The 21456-nt window shown below is 44.2% G+C and overlaps 1 protein-coding gene across 10 annotated transcripts in view; it reads left to right on the top strand.

Annotated features, from left to right (window-relative positions):
- The window catches only part of IP6K2 (inositol hexakisphosphate kinase 2), a 49394-nt gene extending 31853 nt beyond the window's left edge, over positions 1-17541 (top strand). For 5 of the 10 annotated variants that reach the window (XM_064724008.1, XM_064724005.1, XM_064724004.1 and 2 more), the window contains 6 exons: positions 10361-10659; positions 12793-13015; positions 13862-14037; positions 15163-15338; positions 16337-16399; positions 16757-17541. In XM_064724008.1, the coding sequence (XP_064580078.1) occupies positions 10458-10659; positions 12793-13015; positions 13862-14037; positions 15163-15338; positions 16337-16399; positions 16757-17254 (1338 nt within the window). In that variant the 5' untranslated portion in view covers positions 10361-10457 and the 3' untranslated portion in view covers positions 17255-17541. The remainder of the gene's footprint in view (positions 1-10360; positions 10660-12792; positions 13016-13861; positions 14038-15162; positions 15339-16336; positions 16400-16756) is intronic. The other 5 variants (XM_064724013.1, XM_064724011.1, XM_064724009.1 and 2 more) reach the window with 1 other exon arrangement.
- The last annotated feature ends 3915 nt before the right edge of the window (positions 17542-21456 follow it).

Here is a 21456-nt window from a genome sequence, read left to right as displayed (position 1 = left end):
CAGTGATTATTATGCTAAGCCTGTAATTAGCCCCAGATGGTGTTAGGGGAGATCATTGAACGATGAAACATGAAATACATAAATAATTTTTAAAGCATTTTTTAAGTGTTGCGCAGGTGTACTTGCAGAAAAGATCCTTTTCATGGGAAGAAACTGTTCTTGAAGTGAGTTGCATTTACCAGGGGAAACAATCTAGATTTTTTCCCCTTGGTTTTGGTGTGCCATGTGAGAGTCTGTCTTGTAAGACTTCTCACCTGTCCTTACTTGCTCTCATCCAGTCTGCTGCAGTTAAACAAGAAGCACATGGGAATTATTCTACTGTATCTTTTGCATTTGAACTTTGGTAATTGCACTGGCAGCCCTGCAGGGAGCTGTGTTCAAGGCCTTAGGTCCCAGTTACTTTCAGCTCTTTAGGGAAAGAGCCTGAAGAGGTCACTGACTCATACCAGCTCTTCCCTTTAAGATGCAAATCTGGGTTGTGTTATCTGAATTGAGGCGTGTTTGCAGTAGTTTGCAATGTTTTGAAACGAGAATACATTTCTAAAATATATATTAAATGCATTTCATTGATGTGAGCTGTTCTGGAGCAGAATCTCCATTTATTTTAGTAATTAGAATTATTCTTGGGACCTACATTTGTAGAACTGCAGTTAAAAATGGGGATGGGTATTCCAAAACATGATGACAAAACTGTCTCATTCTGGGCTACTTTTCAATCATTTTTCCACATAAAGGGACTAAACTTTTTAGGAGTATTGATGGTATAGGTGAATATACACATAAATGATAACCATTAAATAGGTTACTGTGCATTTAGAGTGCCACTCTTCCTATAACAATGCATTTGTTAATGATCTTTGCTGTGCATTCCTTTGGAAGTTTTTGCTCAAGGAGTTAGCTTGGATTGTAGGATTTAGGCATCAAAGCTTTAATTTAACCATCTTGTCCTTTGGGACCCTAGTGCTTATGGTATAAAAAGCATTAGAGGTTGGGATTTCTAAAGCAATTACAGGGAGAGAAAATCTTTGTGTAGTTAAAGGAGGGTGGACTTTGAAAGGGACTTGACACTTGTCCTGTGTCACAAAGATTCCGTGTTCTTCCATTGAGTGACTCGAAATACAGTTCCCAGACTGCTAAATTCATGTCATGAGAAAGGCATAGCCTTGGATTTATTTCATCTTAATGCTGGAATTTCTTGAGGGTGTTGGTGTCTTGAATAATACTTTCATGTGTGTAATGCACACAATTTAGCTCTTGCTGTCATATTTTCAGCAGATTAAAGGCTGGGTGCTATTTTGGTTTCTCCACGACAAAGGGTGGTACTGTCTTTTTGTAGCAACTGGTGATTTTGGCTGCTGATGCCAGAACACCATTTTAAGATGGATCAGTTTCTAAATAGGAAGTTTAAGTAGCTTAGTTTTGGTGGTTCAGGTTTCTTAGTTTCCATGGTATTTTTACTTGGAAAAGAGACTGGTTCTTAAATTACACAATCCCTGAAAAAGCTACATGGGTCAGAATTGCATGCTCTTTTCTGTCTGAATATGCTTAGTAACTTGTAACTTGGCTTTATTTTAGTTCCAGGAGGATAAAATAGCTTTACTTGAGAGGTAAAACTGGCATTTCTCCAGAATTTTGTAACTGTAGGAGTTAAGATTACAGATTACAAATGGTGTGGGGAAGGCTGAAAGCTGCTGCTTTTTTTAGATGTTGAAATATCAATTGCACAGGGCACATACCCTCCTTGCTGAATTGTAAGAAATTGCAGCTGAGGGGCTGCTGTGCACACTTATGTGAAAAAGCTGGAAGTTCTTGGAGATGGCCTTGGTGACTTGTCTTGCTTTCCTGACAAAAGGATTGGGGAACTGACTTTCTCCTGATACTGTAGACCTGGTTTAAGGAAGATAATAATAATAATTGTGGATGAGGAATAATAGTCATAGAACATCATGCAGCTTCAAATTGGTTTGTGTGTAGTTTGACCCCTCAATATGTTATGCCTAATGCATCATAATTCTTAAGTTTTATCTGTTAAGGCTGTATTCAAAAGTCTTTTGGGTAGGAGGTGGCTCTGTAGCTATGGTGTTAAATATACAGGTATAAATACATGTGGCAGTGTTTATGTCTGTGTTTGGGTTTTATTTAAAGGAAGACAAAACTAGAACTCCATGTTTAGGGACTAAAAGGAGATAGGATAAACATGTTGCTAGTTAAAAAAATGTTTTTCCTTGGAAGATTCCATCTTTATACATTTTTCAACATCTCAGTGCATCTTTCATTTCTGTATTACAGACAAAATTCCTAGTGCATAGAAAAGGCTTGGTGCTCTGGTTACAGGGAAGGATATCTCAGGGTGCTGACCCTCTTCAGAAACAACAGAACAGGATTTAATGCAGCACTTGTGAGTCCTTTGCCATTGCAGCTGCTTTGGCCTGGCCCTCTCCTTTCAGAGTGCATGAAATATCTAGGAGTAGTACCTTTAAATGTGACAGCCTTAGAGGAAACTAAGGCATTTCAAGGTATTTTTTGGCAGTTTGAAAGCAGAAAAATGTGTTCTTCCTTGGTGGGAATCTTCTGTTTGCTAATGTTAAATGTTTGCTAGTATTTTTAAAGCTAATGTTAAAAACAGGATTGGCTTTTTACCTTGATGGGCCAAGACTACTGTGGAGTTGTCATGTTCCCAAAGGTTTTGCAAACGTTTTTTGTAGGAATTTTGTGCATGAGTTCATGTCTAATTCTGGGCTTCTAGATTCCATCTGTTATGCATGATTAAGTAAATTATGATCCTTGTGAGTCCCTCCTGAATCAGAATTTTCCATGGACAGCCAGTATGCTCTGCAGTACATAGCCCCTAATTTGTGAAATTAATCCAAGGCACTTGTTTCCTTATTGATCTGGAGATGTTACTTAATTTTTCTGAACTGCAGCAATGTAGTTAGCAGCCATTTAGTAAAGATAAGTATAACAAAAAAAGACATTATATCAATATTTTTAAGAAGCAGGTGGCTGCTTTTATTGGTCTAGCCCAAGTGCATGGTGTGCAATAAAAAAAATTTGCTTTCTTGGCTTTTTGTGACTGTAGGTGGTGATGATAGATGTGCCACTACAGTGTGTGACTCCAGCACCCTCATGATTTACCACTAAAAGCTGTAGTAAAAGTGTTTCTGCTTCCACAGGGAATGCACACATGGACTGAGCAGGTCTGAAGGAGCTGGTTGCTCTGGAGTGTGAAGTGTTCTGGTTCTTTGTACAAACCATCATGCTTACTCATCCTGAGTACAAGTCGTGTAACTTAATGATCATTACATTGATTGATTTGCTGCAAAAGCGCTTAAACAGCCTTGGCTTGCATAGGAAGTTACAGCTCAGCATCATTTCGTCATCACAGCCCCGTTTCAAGTTGTACTTAGTGAGAAAGAACGGGGTTTTCCTCCCCCAGTCTTTCTTTTAAAGAAACACTCTGGTATTTCCTCCCCCTTGATGCTATGACACTGTCCCTCTACTCCTCATGCTGTTAAATACTATTGACTGCTTTATTAAATTTCAATTATTTGATGCTTATAATACTTTTGGTTTTGTTTATAAATAAAAAAATTCCGAGAACTGACAATGTCAGTGCACTTTTCTGTCAAAGAAACTTTTCCCTCCAAATTAGTTACCAGAATAAATGTCTGCTTTTTATGATCATGCAGAATTTAGGGCTGCTCTTAAGATTTTTCCCACAACTGTAGGATTAATATGAGCACATTATTATGTGGGCTCTGTATTTCTGTCTCAATGAGTTAAAAATTATAAACTATAGCTTTTACTACTTAGTTATATTTATTCTATTGCAGATACAGAAGGCTTGAAAAAGTATCCTGATGTAGGATTTGCGTTCTGTGTAGAGGTATAATGCATCCTCAAAATCAGGAATTGATTAAAACAATTGGATAAATTAATACAGAGCTCATTTATCATAATTGTTTTAATTGTGACGAATTTGTGTCCAGCTGAGTGGACACTAGAGAATATGAGTAGCTACATTCTAATCTTAGGAACTTCTGAAAACAGAACAGACCAGAGTAACTTCAGTTTCTGAGCCAAGCAGTAGCTAGAGTGAATGTTAGAAGCAAATCATTACTCATGTTACTCTGGGCATATTTGCTCATAAAACAAGTGTTTTGTGTGGAGGAATTCATAAAAATGAATCACAAGCTGTGCAAGACTTTGAACCTGAGCACGTTTAACGTATCTAATGCTTTTAATGCTCTAAAGTTGTGTCCTCTGCTTGCTTTGATGGAAGGAATGTACCTTGCTGCTTGTAAAGTACCACATTATTAGTAATGGAACAAGTGGTTCAATCATATGAGGACTTGTAAAATTCCTGTAGCCATTCTTGGTTTATAGCTGTATTATTGTAGGCTCTTAAAATGTGTTTATCCTGTTTCAATTGTGAAAAGTCATTCTCTTTGAGCAATGTGTGACTTACCAGCTCAGACCTCAAGTACCTTTTCAGTGTTGTGCATGAAACAGGTGGAGGGGTGAGCTCTCAAAAACAGACCATGTATTTTCCACCTTGTTATTTGCATCTTTCTGTGCCCAGTCTCAGTTTTGTTGTTTCTTCCTGAATGTTCTTTGGGCTGAAGCAGTTTTCTCTTTGGCTGATCTAATAGGTCACTGATACTCTGCTATCCTGTTGGCTGACTGTGCCATTCCTCTGTTTTCTTGTTGGTTTTGCATGGCCTAGTTTTTGGTAGCGGGGTACCACAAAGGTTGCTCCTGTGAGGAGCTGCTGGAAGCTTCCACCATGTCCAGCAGAGCCAATCTGTGCTGGCTTTGAAGATGGACATGCTGCTGGCCAAGGCTGGGCCAATGAGAGAGGCTGATAATGCCTCTGTGATGACATGTTTAAGAAGGAAATCAAAACAAAGCTATAGAGTTTCACTTTTAGTCAGAGAAGAGGAGGAGGTGAGAACATGTGAGGGAAACAACATGGCAGCACCAGGGTCAGTGGAGAAGGAGGGGCAGGAGGTGCTCCAGGTGCTGGAGCTGAGATTCCCCTGCAGGCCATGGTGAAGCAGATTGTTCCCCTGCAGCCCATGGAGATCCATGGGGATGCAGAGATCCACCCTCAGCCCAGGGGGAGTTTCCCATGGCAGAGCAGGTGGTGCCTGGAGGAGGCTGTGATCCAGCAGGAGCCCCAGTGGAGAGAGAGGGCCCTGCTTCCAGGCTGGAGCAGCCTGTCCTTGGAGTGCTGCCCCCCGTGGGAAGAGAGACCCACACTGCAGCAGTTTGGGGGGCTCTGTGCCCGTGGGGGGAATTCACCTTGCAGCAGGTGCTGTAGAGCAGCTGCTCCTGAGAGGGGACCCAGGCCAGAGAAGTTCATGGAGAGCTGGCTCCCCTGGGAGGGACCCCAAGGCTTCACAGGGAAGGACTCTTCTCCCAGGGCAGCAGAAGAAAATTTCAGTGGTGCACTGACCCAGAAACCCCTGTGCCCTGTCTCTGTGCTGTTGGTGGGAAGGAGGGAGGAGTTAGGGACAGAAGGTGTTTTAAGGACTTATTTTACTTCTCACTATCCTCCTCTGATTCTGTTAGTAACAAATTCACTTTGCAACCTTACGTTGAGCCTGTTTTGCCCTTGAAGTGTTTCTCCTGGTCCTTACCTCAGCTTGTGAAGCCTTTGTTAATTTTTGTTTTCTCTCCTCTGCCAGCTGTGGCAGGGCAGGGTGAGTGAGCAGCTCTTGTGGGTGCCTGGTGTTGTGCCAGTGTCAAACCACGGTACCTTGGAACCTTGGGCAGGGGCTTTGCTTTGTCTGCTTCATCACCCTGCAGCAGCTCTGCTCTGCAGGCCTCTGCCCTGTCAGCTTCCTCTGCACTCCCCAGTGAACTGAGAAAAAAGGACAGGCAGAAAGCTTTGCTGCCTTGCTATTTCTGTCCCTGTAAAGCTGATTTATGGCTGTGGGGAGTTGAAGACGCTAACCATCCAAAGCAAAAAGCCTGCACTAGAGAGAACCCAGTTTTAACAGATTCAACAGAAGGGCAGTTCTGCATCAGTAGTTCTATCATTACAAAGGTTTGGCAGGAGGTGTATTACTTTTAAGATTGTTATGAAGGAAGAAGCTGCTGCTTAATTGAGACCTGTGCTCTCCAGAGGATGTGTTCATTAATGCAATTACGTGTGGGACTAAGTTGAGAATCTGTAATGACATGAAGTACCTTCCAAAGAATGCCGTCACCTGGGATTAATGTTAAGAGCCTGAAAACATGAATTCATTGTGGTATTCTTTTGATGGTCATTGTCACATGTGATGGGGATAAGGTGTCTATAAATGTCACTTCTGGCTTGCAGGTTTGGGTTTTAAACATCTTTTGCTGCTTACTGTAGGAATGACATTGCTCAAGTGAATGTTGCTGTATCTAGGCACGTGTTTATTTGCTCCTTCAAGTTATGTCAGATTTTTTTCTTAAAATGCTTGACATGTGAAGGGTTAGTAAATCTGCTTTTTTGGCTGATGTGTTGTTTGAACAAAAACTAGTCAAAGGCACTTAAAAGCACGTAGGAGGAAAAGGGCAGGGTACAGTGAGCCTGCATTTGCTATCTGGGAAGATTGCCTAAAACCAGCTGTTCTGGGCTCTTTCTTTCCCAAAGAGCATTAAGAACAAACTGGGTGTAGAATCAGAGGAAAGGCAGTGAAAAACTGCATTGTGCTTGTGCTGATCAACATCAATGCCGCTTGAAACTCTTGGTCTTAGGTCAAAGCTTTTATTTGTAAGGAACTGCAACCAGTTTGGCATATTGTGAGGCTGTTTATGGAATTCAAGTATTTATAGATGAAACAGTGCAAAGCATTTCTGATGGGCATTACAGTTGTGCTCCAGGCCCTGTTAATCTGAATGGCAAAATTCCAAATATTAAGGAGAGCCAAAATGATAAAAAAATCCTGATTGTTAGTAATGGTAATGTTAAGGCATGCAGCAGGAAAAATGTAAGATCTTACTCAAAACCTTTTTTCAAGTGAGAAGAATTTTATTGGGTGAAAAGAGACTGAATTTATTACATAAACAGTGCTTCTTGAATGGCTAAAATATGTTAGTTTTCACTTTAATTAATTAAGGCCTCATTGAAACCTAAATTGTTGACAAGATGACCTGGTCTTGCTGCTGTCTTCTTGAGCATTGTTACAGTGTTCACATAGATCTGGTTTAGGTTGATAAAAAGGCCCTGAGCTGCCTTGCACAGTTAAGGAGCTCGGCTGAAGGCTTTATGGCAAGGAGCTCCTTGCTGATGCTCTGCTCAGCAGTCCTTGCACACAGTTTCTGCTGCAGAGCTGTATTAACAGGGCATTTTCAGCAGGGATATGTACTACAGAAATTCACCCATTGAAACGGAATGTGGGGGAGTTGCGCTGTAGTTTGTGGAAGATAAAAGCAGAAGTAGAACTTACCAATACAGGCACAGTAAACTCATCTTCATTTGTGTGAGCCTTCCCTTTTATTTCTGGTAGTTTCACATTTGTCTTGTGGTAATGCTGACTGGGTACACTGTGTTGGACTATGTACAAATGTTACCAATGTTTCTCTCAAAAAAACCCCACCCTTATCTAAATACTGCCTAACTTACAATAACTTATCAGATAATTTGTATAATATCAGAGCATGAAAAAAACTCTTTCTTTTTCCTCCAGTGGGAAGTTGCACTGTGTGATGTGCTGCCAGATATTACTTGTTCAGGAAAGGGTGAAGTACAATGAGTAGTCCTGTCCAATTCTGTGCATGGCAGTTCCATTGCTGAGTGCAATCTGCACACAAGTATTGTCCAGACCACTTGGGCATCCATGGAAGCAAACAAGTTGAGCTGCTACTAATGAGCTCCCTGAAGATGTGTTGGGATAAACAAGGTGTACATGTGTTGGAGATGATGTTTGCTAGAGTCATTTCTATGGCATAAATATCTTCACGAGTTAACTCCTGATGCAACTGTAATGCAGGAGGACTGGGACAGATTTAAGTGTTTGAGGTTAAAGGATGTTGCAAGGTGCTTTCTCAGTCTGAATCACTGCAGTTGGCAGTGTCTCTCTATCAGGGGTAATTAGGAAGGCAGCCACAGAGTGGTGATGCTGGCTTGGAAAAAGTGGCTCTTGTACTGCTGCTGTTCTGTAGGGCTGTTAAATGTGGCTGCGCCAGTGTAAGGCTCTGCACTGCAAGATCATGTACGTGTGAAATGCACCTCCAGTGAAACCTGGCACACTTCTGGCTTTCCCTCAGAAATTCCAGAGAACTGGAGGCATTATTGTCTCTAGAAAATCCTAATGAAAGCTCAAGAGTTGTAAAATTACAGTGCAGTATACAGACTGATGCTTATAATTTCTATAGAGAGAATGGAAACATTTCTCAGAGTTTACTCAGGGGGTAATCTGGCTTGTCAAGTGCGTGGAGCCAGCTCCAAGTGTGTCACACGTGTGCTGGTAAGCCAGCTTGCAGGTGAGCCTTATGAAGAGCAGTGTGGCTCTGCATGGAGTGGGTGCTGCTTTGGGGAGCCATGGGGAAATAAATCTGTGGCTCTGGAGCTGTGAGAGTGCTCCCTCCTGACTGTGGCAGCTGAACAGACACATTGGGCTGCCCAGGACTGAGGACAAGCCATGGTTACCTGGTTTTCCTGCACTGCCAAGGCTCTCTAGGGTTGCTCAGCTTGGTGCAGTTGGGTTTTTTTGAAGTGCCTTCTGTTTGAGGTGTAACTGAGAGGTTTTTATATCTGTGTCTCTAAGTTGTCAAATTGTTGATGCTGAGGTAGGTTAGAAAATTCTGTGGTGATGCAGTAGCTGCATTAGAAAAAGAATACTAGGAAATTAAAAGTAGTACAATGAAATGAAAGTTTATTGATAATGGTGTAATCTTAATAATATAGGTTATCAGAAGATGGTGTTGTTTCTGGGGAATACTATTCCAGATTAAAGGGGGAAAAAAAGAAAAAACAACAAGAACCCGATAATGTTTTGTCAAATAAGGTGCTTGGAAGAAAGGAGGATAAAAAAAAAAAAAAAAAACAAACCAGAAAACCCCATGAAAAAAATCCACGTTCAGCTCTTATTGACCTGTTATCCTTAGCACAGGTAAACATTCCAGGACCTGGAGTTCATTCAGTTGATCGATCTGTTGTTTCTTTAAGCAGTTTAGTTGTTTAATTCAATTAATGCTCTTATGTCCAGGACATGCTGTAGGCGTATGTAGTTCTGGTAGCTGCTTTAAGCCTGCAGGTCTCTGCTTTTCCAGTTAATGTAAAGCTGTTAAATATCTAAGGAGGACAAATAAAAATAGACCTGTGACCTAGAACACTTTGTAGTCTCTTTGAATTAAGTGCATTATTGTCTGTGTAACTATCTTCAGGCAAAATGAGCATGAGGTTGTTTTTAGCCACAAAAAGTTAATCATTAAAGCTTTGGTCTAAAATTAGAGTAACTCAACTTAAAAATTTACTGGAAGGCAGAGAACAAGACAGTCATGTTTTAGTTTTCAGCGTCGCTCCTTTAATTGCTCTCTGAAGTGCAGGTTGCATGAAACTGGTGTTTGGCCAGCACCGAGCAGTGTGCGGTCCCAGGGTACAGCAGCGGATCTTTGGGATGCAGCTGGCACAGGCCACTGCCTTCTGCTGAATGTAGGGGGAAAAGCGTTCTTGGGAAATGGCACATTAGCGTTAGGGCTTGCCCGTGAAGAGCTGGCATCTGTGTCATATTTTCGGTATATGACATGTTCTTGTGAATGAACCGGTGAAATACACGTCCCAGCCTGGACCTCGGCTGGTTGCTGTCCTTGCCTGGAAGGGGGGAATTGTACGCTCGGTGTTAAATTCCCGGTTTTCGGGCTGGCCTGCACAAGGTGGGGGGCCTGTCTCGGCGGTCGGGGGCTGGGGTGCGGCAGGCGAGGCTGCCCGCGGGCGGGTTTCCTGTGCGGGCGCGGCGGGGCTGGCCCGGGTGCCGCGGGTGGGTTTCCTTGGGGGAGCGGCGGGGCCGGCTCAGGTGGGTTTCCTTGGGGGAGCGGCGGCGCTGGCCCGGGTGGGTTTCTCGGGTGGGTTTCCTTTGCGGCGCTGGCCCGGGTGGGTGCCTGTGCGGGCGCGGCGAGCCGCTCTGGCCGCCCCGCTCCTTCTGCCGCTCCGCGCGTGCGCATGGCGCGCTGGCCGCCCCGCCCCCCGGAGGCTGCCATTGGCCGCGGCTCGGCGGGGGCGTGGCCAGCAGAGGCTTGGTGGCTGCGCCCCGCGCTCGGCCGCAGTCGCCGCAGTCCGGAGCGGGAGGTGCGCGCTCAGCTCGGCCCCGCTTCGCTCTCGCCGCGCTCCCGGGGCGCAGCGCCCACACTGACCGCCGCCGCTGTCTTGTGTTTGCCTTAACAGACTTTTGAATCACAGTAAACACCTGCGGGGCTCGGAGGCTTCAGGCTCTGAACTGCCTTCACCACTGCCGCCGTCTTCTATCTAATGTGCTACAAGGATGAGCCCAGCATTTGGAGCAATGGAAGTGGAGCACTATTCCAAGGGAGTCTTACTCGAGCCTTTTGTCCACCAAGTTGGAGGACACTCCTGTGTCCTCCGGTTTAATGACAAGACCATCTGTAAACCTCTTATTCAGAGAGAACACCAGTTCTATGAGACTCTCCCGACAGAAATGCGTAAATTCACTCCACAATATGAGGGTAAGTTACCAAACCTTTGAATGGGGTCGGGCTTTTCGTTTCTGTTAATGCGAGTGTGCTGTGCTCTCTGTTCTCTCTGAAATCTCTTCTGTATGGAAGAGATTTTAGGGGTTTTTTTCATGTATTTTGATGTTGTCTGAGGCAGGCTGTGGAGATGCAGGGTGGAAATGCTTGCCAAGTTGGTGTTTGGGCTGACTAACAGCATTAGAGTAGAGCAACTCTGCTGGTGATAGCCCATATATCTCCCTTAGGCACAGGTAAGTAGCTAACAGCTTGAGAACATTTTCAGTAATTATCTGCCTCTTTTTTAAAATTTTTTCTTTTTTTTTTTTGTGGAATATTTTTTTTGCCACTTGTTTAATGTTTGTTTACAAAGGATTTTGTAAGGATGGATAATAGTGTTTTGTGTAAGCTTAGTTGTGGTCTCTTTTGTGCTTTGATTTCTCCTCTGACTTTCATTTCAATTGCAATAAGTACATGCCAGTAAGGTGTCTTGTTGAATACTTGCAGTGTTATTTCTGCCATTAAGGAAATGAAAATTCATGGCATTTAGGTAGGCAAGGATCAAGTAGCTGTGATGAGGCTGAGTCAGAAGTTATGTAGGAGTGGAAATTCCAGTTCTCCTAAGAATTGAACTAGTTAACAGGAATACTTCTTTTTCTTTCTTCTATTCCATCAACTGTTGTCTAATGATTAATATGTCTGAAGCACGTTTCTAAAATGCAATTGCTTTTTAAAGCACATTGATTTTAACAACCATGATGGTAATGAAGTTTTGTGTTCTGTTTGTGAAAGTGATGGAAGACTTCAGTGATGTTTCAGAATTAATAATCTCTGCTCGTTTACAGAGACTTTCTGCCATGTCTAATTACAAGTTCTGTTGGACTGGAAGAAAATCTGATCTTTGAATGACACTTTTCAAAATGTAATAGAGCAATTGTACTAGTGTATGTGGCTTTCTGGGAAGTATGGGGAGGGATTTAGAGGGAAGGGGCCTTTCTTGGTCCACCTGATTTTTTTTTTTCCAGAGTAAAGGCAAAGAAGCCGTTTGTTAGCTGGCTCCCCCACCCTTTTCCCCATTGTCCTTTCCTTTGTGACATCGGGACAGTCAGAGGTTCTGTACTCCCTGCCCCAGCCCTGCAGGTCTGGGAGCTGCTGCCCACCTTGGGAATGCCAGTCTCTCACCAAGACCTCTCCCCAGCTAGTGATGAGCTGCAAGAACTGTGCAGACTGATCTGAAATAGAGGACTGGAAAACAAAAAAAAACCAATTCCGATAATTGTTATGGCTTCTCCATTAACTCCTGAGACTTATTCGTGTGGTACTGGGCACATCTGCCAGTGCTCCACTAAGACTCTTAAAATACAATGCAGTGCTTTAGAGGCTCCTGAGGGGAGGATAAGGAGAAAAAAATGCTTTTGAGGTTCACCATGTTTCTGTACCACAAACAGATTTGCTTTGTATTGCATTTTTGTTACTTATGCCATAAGATTGCTGCATAACCAGTATCAATAAAATCTATTCAAAAAAATAGACAAAAATGTATAATTAAACATGGTGATTTTAAGTGGAAGCTTTTGGACTAGTTTCTGTTGTAATGTGACATTTCCCTTGTTTTGCTCTCCTTGCACATCTTTCCTTTCCCTTGAGATCTATTAACTGAGTATTGTTCGGAGAACTGCTTTGCTGTCATGCAAAATTTAAAAAGTTTTTAGTGTGAATTTTTACTTTGTGCAGGTCACTTTTCACTGCAAGATGTTAACAAATGTTTTACATATCACTTAGAATCAGACCAGTCAGATTTTTTTTTAATTAATAAAAACTTTTATTAATTGAAATTGTGTCCTGTTATTATTTGATTGTTACTTGACTGCCTCAGAGAGAGCAAATGATCTTTTGTATCATTGTTGTGCCAATATGATAAATTGTCTTTTGTGAGGTGTCATTTTTGTCTAGCTCTTTTGATATTTGTTAGGTTGGCAGATGAGGTTTGGCCTGTGGCAAGATAGAAACTAAGGACTGGGGTAAGAGAAAAAATAAAGTTGCTGTATTCTTAGTGTAAAAGAACGCATTGTAAAAGGCTTGCTTGTGGCTTGAGCAGTTCATAACTGTCTGGGTCCTTTTTCTCTTCAGGTGTGGTATCAGTGAGCTTTGAAGAGGATGAAGATGGAAACTTATGTCTAATAGCATATCCATTAAATGGGGACCACGATAACCTAGAAAACTTAGATAACTCTGACTGTGAACCCAAAAGTAAGCTATTACGGTGGACTAACAAAAAAACAGTGTTGTTAGAAAATGAGAAGATATCAAAGGAATGGGTCCGGCAGCACAGGAAAGAGGAAAAAATGAAAAGGTAAGTTTGACTTTTAGCTGTCAAATTCTGTTCTCCAGAACTCTGGAGAACTCCCTAGAACTCTTTTCACTTTCATTTTCTTTTCTTCTCTTATTTCTTTTGTTTTTCCTGACCTCTTCAGTGCAGACAGGTTCACTAGTGAAACTAGTATGTCCTTAGCCCTCAGTAAAGGCTAAGTTGAGTCTTCTTATTTTCTTTTCTGCTGTGGTCAGTTGAAACAGGTTTCCCAAAGTTATTTTGGACACTTCAGAAAGAGAAAAAAAACCACAAACCAAAGAAACCTAACCACAAAAAAGCAGATCTACAAACAAACAAAAAGCATTCACTCACCTGCAAAAGAACAATAGTTAAAAATAAACCAACTCCAAACATTTTTAAGTGCTACTATGTAAGGCATACTTTGTTAGGAATCCTGCTTTATCCCTGCTAGTGACATTTTCCTCCTTGTTCATTCCTATTAATTGTGCCCACCATAAACTGTGGGCTGTGATGTGTTGTGCTAAAAACAGTGACTTTAGCAAAGATAAACCTTAAAGTGCACTGTTGCCTCTTGAATTACTTAATAGAACCATGCACACAGGTGAAGGATATATAAGTAGAATTACTACATGTTTTGTAACATTTGGCTATATGCTCATTTATATTCGTATGGAGGTGGCTTTGTAATGGTTGAAACACTACTCATGGGCATCTTGTTCACATGTACAGAGAGGAAAATAAAGATTTTGCTTGCTGTTAATGAAGTTGAGCAGAATAGTTTGTAAAGTTAAATCCATTGACAACCCCTCTTCAAGAGCTTATTTTTCCTTTTGACCTGTAATTTGTTACTTTGTCCTGTTTTTCTAGTCACAAACTGGAGGAAGAATTTGAGTGGCTGAAGAAATCTGAAGTCTTGTATTACACTGTAGAGAAAAAAGGAAATGTCAGTTCTCAGTTTAAACACCATAATCCTTGGAGCATGAAATGTCACCAGCAACAGTTACAGCGGATGAAGGAAAACGCAAAGCACCGAAATCAATATAGTATCCTTTCCTGAAAGTACCTCATAACAATGGAATGAGTGGGGCTCTGCCTCTCATTTCTTGAATATTCCAGATAAGAGTGCAGAGCAGGCTTAACTGCAGTCCCAAGAGACTCTCTGAAGCCATAATTTATTTGGTATCTTTGAAGAGTTTGCCAGCACTTCCTAGAAATGTGCTTTTCCAGCACGTAACAAACTACCTAAGCTGGGAAATTCAGAGAACTCAATTAAAATCTTCACATTGTGATCTTAAAAACCATTGTCCTCTTCCTCTTTACATCAGTTTCTTAAATAGAGAGGGTGTTCCAGTGCCTGGAGTTTCTGCTTCTAGTAGTCTCTTTTTGATGAGCTTTAAGAAAAGTTGCATATAAACAGTCATGTAGGATTGCAGCTTGAGAAACAAAAAACTGAGTGAATCCATGAAGGCTGAAGCACATTGGTCTTGTGCTGTGGATTCCTAGGCAAACATCTCCACCCTGAGCATTCCATCAAAAACTGATCTTGCTGTAGGCTTGGGTGCTGCTGATACATCCTGCAAAAGTAGTAGTATCTAAACACTGAGGTAAACAAATTTCTCAGTGTGAGGAGTTTTGGTGATGGATTACTGAAACATCTGTGACTAATAAATGATCAAATTGATAGGATTTTTGGGCTGGTCCCCTCACCATTTCACTAGATTGTTATTCAGTTGCCTAAAAAGTGCGTGATATGTTTGGAACAGTAATAATACAGATGTTTTGGAGTTGTAAAGATGGTGTGAAAGTGCTTCACTGATTTTGAATGGTAATACAAACACACAAAATCTTCTCACAGAAAAAAAGTCTCTTGCTAGACAGGAAATATGTCACAATTCAAAGTCAGCTGCCGCGTTATATTTCTGTATAACCCTGATTGCTTTTGATTTTCACTTAATGTGGAAATTCCCTAGTCTCTCTAGACCAGTAAAACTGGAACTGGCTCAAAACAGAGAGGCCATCTGAAGTTTATGTAACTAATTTTTCTAGATTACTTTATACTAGACATGTTTTGGATATCCTTAAAGTCAAGAGTGAGGCACTCTAAAATCCACAGTAATGTTTATAAAACCCGTACTCCTCATTGTGAGCCTTATTCCTTAACTGCTCAGAATTCATTTTGCTGGAGAACCTGACATCTCGCTACGAGGTGCCGTGTGTGCTGGACCTGAAGATGGGCACCCGGCAGCACGGCGACGACGCGTCCGAGGAGAAGAAGGCGAATCAGATCCGCAAGTGCCAGCAGAGCACCTCGGCCGTGATCGGAGTGCGCGTCTGCGGCATGCAGGTGAGGGGCGGCTCACGCCTGTGCCCAGCAGGCTGGCACCTGTGTGGTAGTGGAGTGTGGGCTTATGCAGCATCTCACACGTTGTTACCTTGAGCTGCTGTGCTGCGTTTCCTTCACAAAGCAGAGTGAGGGTTTTTAGTGGCACTGATCAGTTGGAGGTGGCAGCATCTGCAGCCCACGCTCTGCATCAGTGAGTGCAGGCTCTCAACACACAAACTGCCTCCTGCACCTTACCAGCACTTCAAAACTGTTAAAATTACTGATTCAATTAACATGTCAGGATAGCATAGAGAGCAGTTTGAGAAGGGCCCGAATATATGCATTTTGAATTAAGGGTGTGGAAATGCGTAAAAATATTAAGAAGCAATCAGTTCTGTCCTGTAACTTGGAAAGCCACAGATCTTTCACTGCTTGAAGTAGGCTTGTTGCAAAGTGCAGGCAAGAAATGCTTGGTAAATGTGATAAGACTTGTTGCCAGATGAGGAGACATTGTGTGGACTTTCACCTGAATTTTTTGTTTACTTGTTTCTGTATTCCTGGAGTGACAAATGGGAAACAACATGTTTGTGTTGGAGTTTTTTCCTGAAGCTTCTCTCCTCCTATCCAATAGATTCCAGGAATGCTAGCAGTGTTTGCTAGGACTTGTTCCACAGCAGGGCTGTTGGCATGTGTGGTGTTCAGCTCACTGTTCAAATTCAGAGAAAAAACATGAGGCAGAAATGAAAGTGTGGGAGCTGCAGTTCTAACCACAGTGTGCTGGGATTTGAGCAGGGAGGGCATTGCCATTGTTCACTTTCCAGTGTTGATCTGTGCTGGAAAACAGAGAGGAGCTTTGGAAGCACTTGCAATCCTTTCTTGACCCAGATGTTTAGGCATTATTGAACTATCAGCTGCGTAGACCACTCTCCTGTGCCTTCCTGCAGGAAGGCATTTTCTGCAGGAGCACCTCTGACTTCTTCAAATACAGATGATTATGGGTACACTGTAGTTTTTTATAGGAAAGTTTGCTGTCACATCTCAGCATGCAGAGGATCAACCGGTACATCCTAGAGCAGAGGCAGGTAATGAGCTGGATGAGTGGCTGTGGTGCAAGTTGTAGCTTGACTTTGGAGATCTTGGCTGCAGCTTTCCTAATCTCACTTAAAGTCCTCATTCTTACATTCTGGGTGGAAAAGCTCAAATCTAAACTGAGGGAACTTTCCACTTCCTCTGGGTTGCACAGGTGCTGCTGGATCACGTCATAGCAATTCCTATAATTGTGTAAGAGCAGTTTTGGAGATTAGTTTGTCATCTTGTAAAAGCTCTAAGGAGCATGCTTTTTTAGTTTTTCATTTTTTTGTCCCTTCTCAAGGCTTTTGTGTCACTGTACCAGCAATTTTAACTATTCCTTTTTTCTTGTCTTGTGTTTGTATATGCAGGTCTATCAGGCAGGCACTGGCCAGCTGATGTTCATGAATAAATACCATGGAAGAAAACTCTCAGTCCAAGGATTCAAAGAAGCACTTTACCAGTTCTTTCATAACGGCAAATACCTGCGCAGGGAACTCTTTGAGTCCGTTATTAAAAAACTCACTGAACTCAAGTCTGTGCTGGAGAAACAGGAGTCCTATCGCTTCTATTCCAGCTCCTTGCTGATCATCTATGATGGCAAGGAGAGGCAGGAGGTCGCCGTTGACTCGGATCCAGAGGACCTAGAGGACCTTTCAGAGGAATCTTCAGATGAGTCGGCAGGAGCCTATGCCTACAAACCCACTGCCAGCACTGTGGATGTCCGCATGATAGACTTTGCCCACACAACCTGCAAGTACTATGGAGAAGATTCTGTGGTGCACGAGGGCCAAGACACGGGTTACGTTTTTGGACTCCAGAATTTAATAGATATTATTAAAGAAATAAGAGACGAAAGTAGTGAATAAACAGTGTGAATGCACATCAGTAGAAAGCACTATTGTGACTCTTTGTATTCCAAAATTATTGGCCACTTTCTGGTGGTAGGAATCTTTACAGGCTCTGCAGGGATAATCCTGTCAGAGTCAGACTTGTTCAGAGGGCATTTACTTACATTGGTGCTGGACCTAGCACTGGCAAAACTTGGTATCCTTATTTATTTTAACTTTCTTAAACATTCCATATTTGATTACTCAGATACCTCTGTTATCCCTGTGTGTATATGTTCCAATAAAATTCTTTTTGTTCGTTGTAAGTGATGCTTCCGTTGTTGCTGGTGACTGAGGAGGAGATGAAGCTCAGATCTCTGGTCTCTGGTGTCATGCAGAAGCATCATTTGAACAGCAAGCCTTACCTGCCTCATGAGACCACCTATGGGATAGCACATCTTCTGTCCTGGACCTCCTGTCAAGAGTGATGAGCAAGCCCAGCAGAGCCACTGAGCTGGCAGGGCCCAGCACCTGCCCTTTGAGGAGGGGCTGGGACAGCAGAGCCTGTGTAGATGGGGTAAAGACAACTTCTGAGAGGCCTCCAGAGGTCCCTTCCAGCCAGAAGGAGGACTGATCAGTGAGAACTTGCTCTTGAAATCAACAGCCTATTTCTTGTTCCTGGGTCTTGTAACTAGGTCTTATGTATCTACAAAGAGGCTGTGTAACCCCTTTCTAGAGAGCTAGAGATGTTATTGAACCTGAGCTGAGGCATAATGTGTAAAACTTGTACAGGAATAGCTGCAACAGCAGCAACCAGGGCGGAGCTGCCAGGCCTGAAAAGAACCTTAAGCAGCTTAAAATCTTACTTGGGACAAAGTGACAGGAAGGAAGCATCAGAAAGTGAGAAGGGCAGTGAGTAACTGAAATAACAGAGTAACTGAACCAACGGTTCTGTTAGAAGAAGCATTTATCTAACCATTTTTAGATACGGGGCCTACGTCATCATGATAGTGCAAGAGAAAAATGGGTGTGGAAGTGCTGAGGTAAGGCTGGGAAAGTTGTTGTTACAGCTAATCAACATGAAGTAGTCAGTTTGTGCAGAGTCAGGTGAATCATCTCCCTGGCCCATACTTTGCCTGCAGGCTTGCTTAGGAGAGAAGTGGGATGTGACAGGAAGGCTGCAGCTCTGCTTGTGGAAAGTCACCCTCTTCAGCTGGCTGTAGCCCTGTAGCTTCAGTTTCATATTCCCCAGCAGTTGCTATCAAGTTCTGATCAAAGTCTGTCTGATGGCTCTACTGTGTTCCTTTGTACTTTTTAAAGAAGCTTTTAACCTTTGCTTGTACATGAGCTTGTGGGTGGGATTTTATTGTTGGTTTTTGTTCAGGTTTATGTTGTTCCACAGTGTTTAGGCACCAACTGATGTTGGTTTTAAACAGGTATTTTTAGATCTCGCAGTCCCCTCAGTATTTTATGCCAGTAGAGGGGCTGTTGTCTCTGGAGATGGGCTTGTGCAGCATGATCAGGCTGTATGTTGCTTCTGGGTGAGACTCCAGCGTTGAGTGCAGCTGGCAGGGCCCTGTGAGCCACTTCTGACATTGGCTGCAAAACCCTTGGGCAAGAGGGGAGGATGGGGCTGCTTATTTTGGCATCTCAACTGCAAAATGCCTTCAGCACTGATGAGCAGCACTCCAAGATGCACTCAGCACAAGGAGAGGGGCCATGGCTGCAAGGTGATGTTTCCTTTTCAGTTCTCCCGTTTAGGATGTGATGTCCTCTGCTAATGAGCTAATGACGAGTCTCTTGGCAGGCACTGTAGTGCCCTATCATTGCTGCTGCTTATGAATAAGCCTCCCTGTGCAGATTCATCTGATACATGGTTTGACTTTGTCATCTGAAATTAGCAGGGATAAAGTCCCCTAATGTACTTGTGTTACGTAGGAACTCTGGAGGGAATTCATAAAATCCGATGAGAACAATCGCATTTGCTGTGATGCAAGCTGCCTGCAGCCACAGCCCTGGGTACAGGCAGGGAGCTGCAGAAACCCTGCCAGCAGGGTAAGCTCAGCTAGGCGTGCTTTCTGCAGCAGTTTGGTGTCAGCAGCCAGACCTGGAGCACTGGGGGGTCCATACAGAATAATAACAAACCCTCAGGTGCAATGGGTGCTGCTGCAGGAACGTGGAGGCACCTGTGGGCTCAGGCCAGCACTGCTAAAATCCTTTTGCCAGTATTGTCTGAGGATTAAGAGATGCTGTGCCAGGGCTCCACAGCAACAAGGTGGTTGGGAGCTTCCTGGGCTGCAGCAGCTGGGAGGGAGGGAGCAGGAACAGAAAAGACCTTTTTCCTTAGTTACTTCAAGTTATGTAACAGCAAAACATCAAGAGGAAAAATCCCTTCCTTGAGCCAGCCACATCCTCAAAGGTTAACAAAGGGGTAACCCCTGTGCAAGTACCTAAATCAGATATTGTCTTGCAAACTTCAAGAGCAGGTTTCTTTCCTTCCATGCTGTTCTGCACATATCCCTCTGAGCAATTCCTTATTCATGGAAAGACAATTGTGTAACTGCCAACATGCTGGGGTGGGAAAGGGGTTCCCACAATCCCTGTAAATGGCTCTGAGCCCTGTGCCTGGGCTTCTTGGAAGGCAGAAATGGGATGAGCAGGGTTTGGTGTGGCTGTTTGTGGTCTGGTGGTGGCCTGTTGGACCATGGCAAAGGACAGAGTGGTGGAATAATGGGAGAGCAGTAGTTGTGCTCAGGAATAGACTCGAGGGCTTTTTTTGTTTGTGTGCATGCTCTGAGCATGGCTCCCCACAGCTCTGGTCCTCCCTGGACTGTGAACTTCCCTCTGTGCTGGTTGTGCCAGCAGGGGCACTGGGAAGGGGCAGCTGGGCTGGTTCCCTCATGTGTCCTGAGGAGCCCTGCACCATGGGAGAGGCATCACCACAGAGCAGCCCTGCTGCTGGGATGGGGGACAGGAGCTGGAACAGCCTGTGCCCTGGCAGGGAGCCCCCATTCTGTAATTTCTGCAGCCTCTGCTCTGTGGAGGACAATGCTGAGCGCACGTCCCTGTTCCTCAAGGCTCCCCTGTGTCTGGTCTCCTCCCTGTGTGCTTCCTGATGCTTGGAGAAGACCCACCTTTTCCTGCCAGCCCTGCCCTAGCAGCCATTGACCAGGGTGGCTGCAGTGGGCTGGCTCTGACCCTGCTCTGGTGGCTTTGCAGGGGCTGGGTGAGAGACAGCATGAGTCCAGCCTGGCTAGGTCCAGGCCCCTAGGAACCTGCTCCTGGTTTCCTGTGGCTGCCCTGAAGGGTGCTGCACCAGGCCCAGGCTTGTGGAGAGCTTGCCTTACATAAATAGGTCACTGCTAGCCCAAAACTGGGGTGGCTGATGGGAATTGCCATGCATCAGCTGGCTAGAGATGAAACACATTCCTGCAGCTGGCACTGGTTTCTCCAGTGAATTGAGCTCTGCTTTGCTGGCAGGGCACTGGGGACTGAGGTGGGGGGTGAGTGGTGCTCTGTGGACCTGTCAGGATCTTTTGGTAAGTAGCCTCCCTGGCACTGGGGGTGAGCAGGGCAGAAGCAGAAGAGGCAGGGGACAGCCCCTGGCCTTGCTGGAGGAGAGGGCACCTTTGTCCCTGCACTGTCCCATCCTGTGCTGCTGCCTCTTGAGTAGTTGCTGGACTTCTTCCCCTGAGCTGGGCCTGTGCCAGTGGGGAGGGACACACAAATGCCTTTTATGGAGCGAGAACAAAGCATTTCCTTGTTGCCAAGCAGTGCCATCTCACAGGGCAGCGGCCCCAAGTTTCTGTGCTCCCTGCCCAGGGAAGAATGGTTCACTCTGTGGCCCTGGCCCTGCAAAGGGCTCAGACCAGAGCCACTGGGGACACCGTGGTTCTCAGCACAGGGGGGCAGAGGGACCCTGTGCCCTGATCCCTCTGGGGCACTCACTGCTGGAGACAGTGGCTGCTGTGTGTGGCCCTGAAGCTGTGCCTTCCCTGTTTCTAAGGGTGGTGGGCTTAAGTTTGTTTAACTGGAGGGTAAAAAACTGGTGATGCTGTAGTGGGGTTGGGGGCCACTGTCTGTCCATCCTGTGCATGGATCCATCCTTGGCACAGGGTGAGGGTCCTGCACAGCCCTGTGGCCATCTCCAGTGGTGCCCAAGCCTTGGAATCATGTAGGGCGGGGCAGGGGGGCAGGGAATGAATGGCTTGTGTCCCTGTCTGGGAGCAAAGCCGCCTTCC

Source organism: Zonotrichia leucophrys, chromosome 12 (assembly GCF_028769735.1).
Source record: "Zonotrichia leucophrys gambelii isolate GWCS_2022_RI chromosome 12, RI_Zleu_2.0, whole genome shotgun sequence".
Lineage (NCBI taxonomy): Eukaryota > Metazoa > Chordata > Aves > Passeriformes > Passerellidae > Zonotrichia > Zonotrichia leucophrys.
This window is presented reverse-complemented; position numbering and strand designations above follow the sequence as displayed.